Raw genomic sequence first — 12,742 nt, forward strand, 5'->3', positions numbered from 1 at the left:
AATTGTTGCATTTTGGGTTAAAAAAAATGTCAGTGTATATTTTGTATTTGTATGTTTAGCTCACATAATATAATTTACAAGTATTAATTAAGGTGTGTGTAATAGGATCAACGTGGCAGAAATTAATGTAGACTTTAATACATGCATTTCTATATCTTCCTAACTACTTTTTTGCAATGGTGAGGGAGTCCCAAGATGGAGGCGCGGTGGCTTCAACACAGCACAGGTGGTTTCCAATCAAGTTGCAGAAACATCTCAAGGATGATCAATGGAAACAGGATTAATCTGAGCTCAATTTCGAGTCACATAGCAAAGGGTCTGAATACTTATGTAAATAAGGTACTTCTGTTTTTAACTTAAATCAAAAACCTGTTTTCGCTATGTCATTATGGGGTACTGTATGTAGATTGATGAGGATTTTTTCAAATGTAATCCTTTTAAAAATAAGGCTGTAACAACAAAATGTTGAAAAAGTGAAGGAGTCTGAATAGTTTTTCTTAACATCACATTACATCTTTTCACAAATAGTTTCATGTTTAATCACATAAGTTTCACAATATTTAGAATGACAGTTGAAGTCGGAAGTTAACATACACTTAGGTTGGAGTCATTAAAACTTGTTTTTCAACCACTCCACAAATTTCTTGTTAACTATAGTTTTGGCAAGTCGGTTAGGACATCTACTTTGTGCATGACACAAGTAATTTTTCCAACAATTGTTTACAGACAGATTATTTCACTTATAATGCACTGTATCACAATTCCAGTGGGTCAGAAGTGTACATACACTAAGTTGACTGTGCTTTTAAACAGCTTGGAAAATTCCAGAAAATGATGTCATGGCTTTAGAAGCTTCCGATAGGTTAATTGACATAATTTGAGTCAATTGGAGGTGTACCTGTGGATGTATTTCAAGGCCTACCTTCAAACTCAGTGCCTCTTTGCTTGACATCATGGGGAAATCAAAATAAATCAGCCAAGACCTCAGAAAGGAAATTGTAGTTGTCCACAAGTCTGGTTCATCCTTGGGAGCAATTTCGAAACGCCTGTAGGTACCACGTTCATCTGTACAAACAATAGTACAAACACAATAGTATAAACACGCAGCAGTCATACCGCTCAAGAAGGAGACGCGTTCTGTCTCCTAGAGATGAACGTACTTTGGTGCGAAAAGTGCAAATCAATCCCAGAACAACAGCAAAGGACGTTGTGAAGATGCTAGAGGAAAGAGGTACAAAAGTATCTATATCCACAGTAAAATGCGTCCTATATCGACATAACCTGAAAGGCCGCTCAGCAAGGAAGAAGCCACTGCTCCAAAACCGCCATAATAAAGCCAGACTACGGTTTGCAACTGCACATGGAGACAAAGATCGTACTTTTTGGAGAAATGTCTTCTGGTCTGCTGAAACAAAAATATAACTGTTTGTCCATAATGACCATAGTTATGTTTGGAGGAAAAAGGGTGACGCTTGCAAGCCGAAGAACACCATCCCAACCGTGAAGCATGGGGGTGGCAGCATCATGTTGTGTCGGTGCTTTGCTGCAGGAGGGACTGGTGCACTTCACAAAATATATGGCATCATGAGGATGGAAAATGATGTGGATATATTGAAGCAACATCTCAAGGCATCAGTCAGGAAGTTAAAGCTTGGTCGCAAATGGGTCTTCCAAACGGACAATGACCCCAAGCATACTTCCAAAGTTGTGGCAAAATGACTTAAGGACAACAAAGTCAAGGTATTGGAGTGGCCATCACAAAGCCCTGACCTCAATCCTATTGAAAATGTTTGGGCAGAACTGAAAAAGCATGTGCGAGCAAGGAGGCCTACAAACCTGACTCAGTTACACCAGCTCTGTCAGGAGGAATGGGCCAAAATTCACCCAACTTATTGTGGGAAGCTTGTGGAAGCCTACCCAAAATGTTTGTCCCAAGTTAAACAATTTAAAGGCAATGCTACCAAATACTAATTGAGTGTACGTAAACTTCTGACCCATTGGGAATGTGATGAAAGAAATAAAAGCTGAAATAAATAATTATCTCTACTATTATTCTGACATTTCACATTCTTAAAATAAAGTGGTGATCCTAACTGACCTAAGACAAGGTATTTTTACTAGGATTAAATGTCAGGAATTGTGAAAAACTGAGTTTAAATGTATTTGGCTAAGGTGTATGTAAACTTCCGACTTCAACTGTCAACCTGACATCTGAGAAATGTACGCTTTAAGAGATACAGTTATGTGTGTTTCCTGTCCTTTATGAGATCACCAAATGAAACACACTCGACAGGAAACACCTTATACCTATTTTTTATTTAAAAATTGCATTGTTGGTTAGGGCATTTCACTGTAAGATCTACACCAGTTGTATTTGGCTCACGTGACAAATAATATTTTGATGACTGACCCTTAAGTGTCCACGGACCATTCCCACATTCTCAAAAATATAAATATTGTTTAATTATTCAAACTTTTGATGTCCTTGTGTCTCTCTGTGCTCCACAGTTTACATTCCAATCTGGAACACTACAGAGCATAGGGGCAGCGTATTTTATGACTGACCATAAAACAGCCGACTTCCCACTCTCCCCCTCTACGAGAGAGAGCATGCTGTAAAGCGGACCCACTGTAACCTGATCCTTCAGATTGTCACAGGAGAGTTATGACACACCTAAAGGACTCAGACCATGAGAAACAACATTCTATGGTCTGATGAAACCAAGATTGAACTCTTTGGCCTGAATGGAGGAAACCAGGCACCGCTCAGCACCTGGCCAATACCATCCCTACGGTGAAGCATGGTGGTGGCAGCATCATGTTGTGGGGATTTTTTTCAGCGGCAGGGACTGGGAGACTTGTCAGGATTGAGGGAAAGATGAACAGAGCCATCCTTGATGAAAACCTGCTACAAAGCGCTCAGTACTTCAGACTGGGGTGAAGGTTCACCTTCCAACAGGACAATGACAAGTCTCTGAATATCCATGAGTGGCCCAGCCAGAGCCCTGACTTGAACCCGATCGAACATCTCTGGAGAGACCTGAAAATAGCTGTGCAGCGACACTCCCCATCCAACCTGACAGAGCTTGAGAGAATCAGCAGAGAAGGGGAGAAGCTCCCCAAATACAGGTGTGCCAAAATGTTTGCATCATACCCAAGAAGACTCGAGGTTGTAATCGCTGCCAAAGGTGCTTCAACAAAGTTTTTTGGTAAATGGTCTGAATACTTATATTTCCGTTTTTATTTTTAATACATTTGTAAAAATGTCTAAAAACCTGTTTTGACTTCGTCATTATGGTGAATTGTGTGTAGATTGATGAGAAAAAACTGTAACGTAACAACATGAGCCGCTAGTGCTGATGACATCACCCCTGTGAGTGGACCTACCATAGACCCAAGTTCCAAGGCCTTCCAGCACACATTCACACCAAGAGCGCTCTGTTGACTGCTCTGTAAACTCTCTCCTGTAATGATTAATGTTGTGTAAGGAGAATACTGGATTATTCCCAATCACCCAGTGCACTAAAGACTGGAGTATAGAGACTAGAGCATGTGGGTCTTGTTCCCAGCCCAGTACCCCATCTTCCTGTCTATAAGCCTGGCATCTCTTATTAGCAGCCCAGTACTCCATGTTCCTGGCTATAGACCTGGCAAGTGAGCCACGGAGACTGTAGACTCTCTCGATCTCTTACATAACTCCTGCTTTGTGATACAGCCATAAGTTGCCACTGTCTCATACTCACCTCCTGCTCTGTAACACAGCAATTAGCAGCCTTTCTCAGGGTGTCTGCTGGAAAACCAATCAGCCTGCCTGGGATTAACAGTCTCTCTCTCTCTCTCTCTCTCTCTCTCTCTCTCTCTCTCTCTCTCTCTCTCTCCCCCTTTCTCCACCATCTCTCCCTATATCTCTCTCCCTCTCTTTCTACCACGCAATTAATCGTCTGATGCAGATTTGTCAAAGAGAACGTGTGTGTGGGAGTGGTTCTCCACATTAGAGCTTTGATTCTATCTCACCCTATGGTATCAACGGGAACACTTGGGATAAAGAGTCATACTGTAGAATTGTAAGGGTGAAAGGTGTTGTAATTCAGATGCTTCTGGATGGAGGAACCACATGGACCTTGACATAAGAGTTGTCAGAGTGGAAGGTGTTGTGTCATTCAGAATGTTCTGGATGGAAAACCACAAGGACCTTGAGACGTATTGTTGGCTGAATGGGTTCATTTAATTAGACCTTCAGTTAATGTAATTTATAACCTTTAAATTCTTCAAGAAGGGGAAAACTGGAGAGACATTTTGAAATATGACATTTGAAACAACTTCCAACAAAAAAGTAAATGGAAAACAAATGTATGATTTGATGTAACACAGTGCTTCCCCAATGTGCTTCCCTAAACATTGATATATAATAATATTCTACAGATACTAGGGCTGTGAAACGATATAATTTTTAAATCTAATTAATCACAGGACTTGCTGTGATTAATCACAGTTAATTGCATATTCAGAATTAGCTCAAATTGAGCTGTAATTTAAGATTTTTTATACAAAAGCATTACAAGAATATTGCAGTCTTGATTTTGTCCAAAGTAACGGTTAACAAAATCAGGTAAATTGATAAAGCACACTTTCTTTAACCTTGTTTTGACATCACAACGTTTTTAGCTGTATATGATATGTATTTTTGATGTTTTCAATTTATTTTGAATGCATTCAGACAATGCGATTAATAAAAAAAATGTAAACTATCTCTGACAGCCTCAATACACTGAGTGTATAGACTGACCAGGTGAAAGCTATGATCCCTTATTGACGTCACTTGTTAAATCCACTTCAATCAGTGTCGATGAAGGGGAGGAGACAGGTTAAAGAAGGATTTTTAAGCCTTGAGACAATGGAGACATGGATTGTGTATGTGTGCCATTCAGAGGGTGAATGGGCAAGACAAATTATTGTAGTGCCTTTGAACAGGGTATGGTAGTAAGTGCCAGGCGCGAGTGTGTCAAGAACTGCAGCGCTGCTAGGTTTTTCACGCTCATCAGTTTCCCGTGTGTATCAAGAATGGTCCACTACCCAAATGACATCCAGCCAACTTGACACAACTGTGAGAAGCATTGGAGTCAACATGGGCCATCATCCCTGTTGAACGCTTTCGACACCTTGTACAGTCTATGCCCTGATGAATTTAGGCTGTTCTGAGGGAAAAAAGTGGGGGGTGCAACTCAATATTAGCAAGGTGTTGCTAATATTTGGTATACTCAGTGTATATACACATTGTAAGATGCATTTTATTAATTTTCAGGCTTTTTCAGAAGTTAAGAAATGAATACTCAGTTGTTGATTGACTGGGGTAATGACTAATGGGGCTGAGTTTTCACCGTCATCGTCAGTACCAGTGCTAAAGAATGGATAGAGTTTGTTATTGAAAGTGTAATCAGTGAAAGAGTAGATATGAGACCTGTTATCCACATCATAGAAGGAGACCTGGCCTTGTTCATAATCAACATAAACCCCTATCTTCTGGGGCTTCTGACTCAGAGCGATGAGGATAGCAGGGCTTTCAGCAGCTACATACCTATCCCCATCCCTCAGACATATAGCCAGGTATCCATGGCCAGGGCTCAGGGTGACCCCACTCTTCCTGTTGATGGACTCTATGGCCACTCCTAAATCCAACCTAGTCTTACCTTTCACCTGCACCTCATAGTAGAATCTCCCTGAGGAGAAGCCCTCCTTTGCTAGGACATTAACAACTACATTAAACCTTTCAGGGCCATCTGTGACATTTTGCCAGAGATCTCCAATTCTCACTTGTTTCCCATCTTCAGAGACAATGAGGTACGGATGTGCTGTATCAGGGTCCAGAGTCACATTCACTGCACACTTCTTAATCCTTCCCAACTCAGCTGCAGACAGCCTGCTCTCTTCACTATTGAGTGCTTCTCTCAGCTTGTTCACAGCTCTCCTCATAGACCCCACACTGGGATCACTGTGAATGCTGACCTCAGACCAGTCAATGGTGGCCGGTGGGGTACACAGGGACGGGAACATCTGGAGAAGGTGAAGGTGGTCCTCTGTGTGTGAGAGCTGCTCCAGTTCAGAGCTTCTCTCCTGTAGTTTAGAGATTTCCTGTGTTAGCTCTAGAATGTGCTCTATAGCCCCGGTTGTTGCTGCTTTCTGCTTCTTTTCGATCTCCTCAATGACATCTACGTAGGTCTCCTGAACGAGCCGGGCCACTTCAGTCAGGAACAGCAAAGTGTCCTCTTTCTCCCTCTCCGCATTTTTCTCGATGAGTTTTGCAGAGTGTACGATCTCCTTCATCTTCTTTCGTCGGTCCTGGATCATCAGCTGCATTTCCCCCCGCACTTTCTTGAAGTCTGTCTCTCCACACTCATCCCTTGTGTGGACATAATGGTGAATGACCTGGTCCTTGTCCTTACAGAATGGATACTGACCAGTTTGGCCGCTTCCACAGGTGTGTCTGTCTTGTTTCATACTGTACTCATACTCCAGGTCTTCCTCCTCCTCATCATCAATCTCAATATCTTCTTCGTCCAGAGTAGTGGTGCGCACCAGGCACACAAATAAAACCAGGTACAACAGGCTGGCATGCAGGCCCCTCCCTATGCACTTGTTGTTTGGTGACATAGCTGGGAACAAGACAACACAGTCAGTTATTTTTTGGTTTTGTTTTGTTTCTATTTAGTTTAGTTCAGTTTAGCTTAGTTTCAGTTCAATCTATGTAAAACATTAATGGAAATTCCCATTCAAGAACTGAAATTTGATTGACTGGTGCAGATCAGATGTACAGATAAAGCCAGCATTGGTCTGCCAGTCAGTGACTCATGCATCACATGCCTTGTTAAACTGAAACCAAAACAATGATAGAGATACGTATATTTGCCTCTAAAATATATTTTCTCTTTCAGTTTTAAAAAGAATACAAAAAAACATTCAAACACCCACTGGGGACAGTAGGGTCGTTCCACTAATAGAGTGTCCTTTGCCTCTCGTTGATATTTTATACTGAACAAAAATATAAACGCAACATGTAAAGTGTTGGTCTCAGAAATGTTCCATATGCACAAAAAAAGCTTATTTTTCAAAGTTTCTGCACAAATCATTTTACATCCCTGTTAGTGAGCATTTCTTCTTTACCAAGACAATCCATCTAGGGGTGGAAAAAGTACCCCATTTTCAAACTTGAGTAAAAGTAATGTTATGTTAATAGAAAATGACTCAAGTAAAAGTGAAAGTCACCCAGTAAAATTCTACTTGAAACAAAAGCAACCTGCCGAAATGACTACAGACCCGTAGCACTCACGATACAAGTGAATTTTTATGGTGAAAATGATCTTCCCCAAACTTGGAACTTATGTGCTGTGTATGTATGTCAGGTCGGGTTTACACCCGTTGTAAATCAGGATTAATGTGCTTCATTTTAAGACGTTAGTTGTGATACAAACCTTATTAAAAATAGGCCTATGGGCTACGCTACTTGAGGTGTGCGACTATGATTTGAAGAAGTTGCAAAAAAAAGGCATGCGCTGTTTCTTGCCTTACTGCACACAAGCTGGGCATCACTCACAAGTGATAATATATAATTCATAAGTGATAGGCTAATATTGTCACCCATCAGACTATTCCTGATTTAATCTTGTCTTTACATACTGTATACTAAATAATATATGTGTGAAATTTGTTTAGAATGGCCCATTATCATGAACCTTTCTCAAAAAAGGGTCTTAGGAAAAAATACATGTAATCTATGCACTTAAATAGCGAATGGAGGATTATTTTTTCTGTGGTTAATTTTCATGCCAGCCAGGTAGGCTAAACTCCTGTTGTAAAGAGAAGCAATGTGCTTAATATTAGGAAAGTTGAGAAATAAATATAGTAGGCCTAGCCTATAGAAAGCTGATGGGATCCTCCTCTTTTTAATAGAGGTCATCACTCTGTTTTCTCTCACAATTGCATAGCCTATAGAAATGTTGCACAGCATGAGCTCATGGGCTCATGAATTGTTTGATTTTCAATTACATTTGCATTGATGTCAGAGTGATTAGAGGGACAACAGAGTGCTGAGTACCAGGCAGTTAACAAACGGTAACGTGAAATTTGACTGCCGTCATGACTCGTGACGGCCGGTGTGGCGGTAATACAGTCCCCATAACAGCCCTAGTCCAATACATGACTTTTCTATCTAAGCGTTAAGAAATATTCCCTTGGTAAATAAACCTGTTCACTCACCTGATTGTGTGCTTGTCTAGTAGTGTTTCTGTATGACTATCTTCTTTCACTTCAGTGATAATCACTTGAGGCGATTACTTTATATAGCCTACAGTACCTGGCTAGGACAGTTTCACTTGACTGTATTACCCTGAAGTCAGTTACCGTACCAGCGTAAAATATGTATTTCCTCCTCCCCTTCTCCTAAAGAACTATTACATCATATCAACTTGAGGTAAGTTATGTTAAATATTAACTCCGCCGTAGCAGTGCTCATTCTATCATGTTGGCTACAATAAAACACCCTAATTTGATTTAATTCATAAAACCACTTGTTCAGTGAACTAAATGACTTTTTCACACCGAAATACATATTAATTCTGACTGTCTCCAGCCCAGCCAGTATATAGGACAGGGATGGGCAACTGATTTTGTTAGTCACTCTCACTCAGATATCATATTAAAAAACTGCAAACATTTCTCTTCACCCTATGGCAAAATTGGTAGAATTGCAACAAACTTGCTTTAAACTGCAACATTTTCTCTACGCCCCATGGACAAATATGTAGAATTGCAGGAAATTAACTCAAAAACATTAAAGTTTTCTCTCTGCTGTCAAGTGTGCCACAATTTTTTGGGGGGGAGGCAACAGAATTTCACTTATGGCCCCCAAAAGGCTAGGTCCGCCTCTGACTGCATGTGTGGGTATAGGTTGTGGGTACGCAGAACCTCAAACCATTGCGGCCCACTCATTATGAGTTCAGATTTTTGGTGGCCCCGGCCCCATCCCTGATATCGGACATAAGGCTTCTGAGGCCCTAATGAATCTCTGGCTTTATGGAGAGCTGGAGACAGAGGAGAGGGACATCCCTCTCCATGCAGACACACACACCTTGATTTACCATGCGGCTGCCTGGAGTTTACTAGACAGGTCCTCTGTGGAAGAGTAATACGGCCCAGGCACACCTGTGGTTCTTAACAGTTTGATGGATGGAAGATGAGATGCTGTCACAGCCTGGGGGAATCTGGTTAAGGAGAAACGGTACACTGGAAGTGGGAAGGCGACATTAGTGGTTAATGTGAGACTACTCTGCACTGGGCTGTATGAAGATTTTTGAGCTTTCAGAGCAGAGACTGATTTAAAGTGAGCCCACAGGCACATACTTACCACCTAGTCATTTAATGTAAGAATATCTGTAGTTATTAGAGTATCTTAGCCGTAATGACTTATGACTGTGGAGGATATTATAAGCTTTATTTTTTCAATTTGTTCTATTGTGCTTTTACCAATGGCAATAGTCCTTTATCTGAAACGCTCAAAGAACAAAGGCTAGGCAACAGTTGTTATGAGATGAGAAGATGTAGGACGAGGGTGTTTCTCTCTCTCTCTCTCTCTCTCTTGGAGTGACTGAAGCTAGGGTGATGGAAGGGGTACAAGAGCGCATGCAATCTGCCATTGCATCATGCTGATGAGTCAGGACAGGTCTTACAGGGCATCTTGCATCAAAGCCTCCTCTCTTTTCCTCTCCTCCTTTCAGGCCACTTCGTCTGTGTTCTGACCTTTTGGCGCAGTTACCACTCTGCTGAGCCAACCGTCCCCAACCGTCCCCTCTAGGGCATATTACCCAGCTGAGAGAGCTGGTAAAATACGTTATAAAATGATGTGTTAGGAAATACTGTAAAAAGCCATCTCTTTTCTCTTCCCTCTGTTTGTCTGTATTTCTCTCTCTTAATAAATGAATACAGTTACTATGACACTAGCACTCCTATCCATCTGGGTTATGCTGCCATTTTGAACCACTTCTTGTATAATAGATTTTATCTCAGTAAGACCGTAAGGTTAGATGAGATGCAATCCTTATCCTACCTGCTGACTTGTTTGTCACATATGTGATGTGTGGAAGAGTTAATGCCACTCCACTTAATAATCTCACACAGGGCAGTGAGCTGTTAAGGACCAGTTTGCAAACCATCTGTTCTCAGCTGGAGAGGGAAGGAGAGGAGAGATGAGGAGAGGGATGATGAGGAGAGGGAAGGAGAGGAGAGATGAAGAGAGAAAAGGGAAGGGGAGGAGATATGAGGAGAGGGAAGGAGAGGAGATATGAGGAGAGGAGAGATGAGATGAGGAGAGGAAAGATGAGGAGAGATGAGGGAAGGCAGGGAGAGATGAGGAAAGAAGAGGGAAGGAGAGGGGATATGAGGAGAGGAGAAGAGAGGAGAGGAGAGGAGAGGAGAGGAGAGGAGAGGAGAGGAGAGGAGAGGAGAGGAGAGGAGAGGAGAGGAGAGGAGAGGAGAGGAGAGGAGAGGAGAGGAGAGGAGAGGAGAGGAGACATACAGAATGAGCCTTAATAAGTGATGGGCATTCTGGGCTCTGGTCCAAGCGTCCCTCTTATCAGTGGTGGAATGATGACTGGGGGCCAGATGTAATTGCTTCAAAAAGACAAGCTAAACACTGGCTTTCTCCTGGCTGACCTTTAGAATGAACACAGCATGTGGACAGACCACACACAACCAGAGATGGGAGGGAAAGCACTAGACTGGATAGGATACTATTGTTGGTTGTTGTGTCTGGTACGGTTTTGGTACCACCCACACACACACAGTTGGAGTGACTGAAGTGTGGTGCCAGGACAACAACCTCTCCCTCAACGTGAGCAAGACAAAAAAGCTGATCATGGACTACAGGAAAATAAGTGGCGAACAAGCCGCCATTCACATCGACGGGGTTGTAGTGGAACGGGTTGAAAGTTTCAAGGTCCTTAGTGTCCACCTCACCAACTAACTATCATGGTCCAAACACACCAAGACAGTCGTGAAGAGAGCATGACAACACCTTTTCCCCCTCAGGAGACTGAAAATATTTGGCATGGGTCCCCAGATCCTCAAAAAGTTCTACAGCTGCACCATCGGGAGCATCCTGACCGGTTGCATCACCGCCTGGTATGGCAACTGCTCGGCATCCGACTTTAAGGCTCTACAGAGGGTAGTGTGTACGGCCCAGTACATCACTGGGGCCAAGCTTCCTGACATCCAGGACCTATATACTAGGCTATGTCAGAGGAAGGCCCAACAAATTGTGAAAGACTCTTTAACAGCTTCTTCCCTCATGTCACACCCTGATCTGTTTCACCTGTCTTTGTGATTGTCTCTACCCCCCTCCAGGTGTCGCCCATCTTCCCCATTATCCCGTGTGTATTTATACCTGTGTTCTCTGTTTGTTTGTTGCCAGTTCGTCTTGTTTGTCAAGTCAACCAGCATTTTTGTTTCAGCTCCTGCTTTTGCCAGTCTCTCTTTTTCTCACCCTCCTGGTTTAGACCCTTGCCTGTCCTGACTCTGAGCCCACCTGCCTGACCACACTGCCTGCCCCTGAGCCTGCCTGCCGACCTGTACCTTTGCCCAACCTCTGGATTATTGACCTCTGCCTACCCTGACCTTGAGCCTGCCTGCCGCCCGGTACTGTTGTCCCACCTCTGGTTTACATACCCCTGCCTGCCTTGACCTGCTCCTGTTGGAATATTAAACCATTGTTAATTCGACGTTGTCTGCATCTTCATACCTGATACCCCAAGCCATAAGACTGCTAAACAATTAATCAAATGGCCACCAGGACGATTTACATTGACCCCCCCCCTCCCCCTTATATATAGCCTCATTGTTGTTATTTTATTGTGTTACTTTTTATTTGTACTTTCATTTATTAAGTAAATATTTTCTTACCTCTTTTTGTTGCACTGCATTGTTGTTAAGGGCTTGTAAGTAAGCATTTTCACTGTAAGGTTGTATTCGGCATGTGACAAATAAAATTTGATTTGATTTGAAAATAGCTGTGCAGCAACGCTCCCCATCCAACCTGACAGAGCTTGAGAGGATCTTCAGAGAAGAATGGGAAAAACTCCCCAAATACAGGTGTGCCAAGCTTGTAGCGTCATACCCAAGAAGACTCGAGGCTGTAATCACTGCCAAAGGTGCTTCAACAAAGTACTAAGTGAAGGGTCTGAATACATTTTTAGATTTTATGTTTTTGCAAAAAAATCTACAAACCTGTTTTTTCTTAGTCATTATGGGGTATTGTGTGTAGATTGATTGGGGAGAAAAAAAAACTATTTAACACATTTTAGAATAAGGCTGTAATGTAACAAAATGTGGAAAAAGTCAAGCGGTCTGAATACTTTCCGAATACACTGTATTTATTAAAAGTCCAAACTAAGTGTGAAATAAATAAGTCATAGCTAATCTACATAGTCCACTTATCTATCCACTATGACTCCACCTACCTTTGACCTTAATCTTCAAAATTCACCTCTCTTACATTGAAACTTGGATTCCAAGTTTCTTTTCCATTTAAGCAATCAGGTGGTCGTTGACAAGTCTTGTTTTTTATCATTTGTGTTGCATAGTATCACAGAAAAAGTGAAGTCCAAGAGGGCTCTACCGTGGAGGTTAGGTTGGAGATGAATCACTGTTACACCGAAGTAGTTCAGTCTCCTGCCTGCTGAGCTCCCTGGGTCTAAAA

At 42.1% G+C, this 12,742-nt stretch overlaps 2 protein-coding genes across 5 annotated transcripts in view; one reads left to right on the forward strand and one right to left on the reverse strand.

Moving 5' to 3' along the window:
* LOC106561378 (protein bicaudal D homolog 1) overlaps positions 1–12,742 on the forward strand; it is a 69,830-nt gene that overhangs the window by 24,303 nt on the left and 32,785 nt on the right. The gene's annotated exons all lie outside the window — the stretch shown is intronic.
* Positions 5,033–8,413, reverse strand: LOC106561379 (pyrin). Its single transcript, XM_014125266.2, has 2 exons — positions 8,251–8,413; positions 5,033–6,650 (listed from the first exon to the last, which is right to left on the reverse strand). Exon 2 carries the CDS (start codon positions 6,646–6,648, stop codon positions 5,299–5,301), a length of 1,350 nt encoding a protein of 449 aa, XP_013980741.2. The 5' UTR covers positions 6,649–6,650; positions 8,251–8,413; the 3' UTR covers positions 5,033–5,298.

The sequence above is a fragment of the Salmo salar genome, chromosome ssa10 (assembly GCF_905237065.1).
Source record: "Salmo salar chromosome ssa10, Ssal_v3.1, whole genome shotgun sequence".
In the NCBI taxonomy this organism is placed as follows: Eukaryota; Metazoa; Chordata; class Actinopteri; order Salmoniformes; family Salmonidae; genus Salmo; species Salmo salar.

Coding starts and splice junctions, on each gene's coding strand:
- LOC106561379 (XM_014125266.2), bottom strand. CDS start 6,648: ATGTCACCAAACAACAAGTGCATAGGGAGGGGCCTGCATGCCAGCCTG.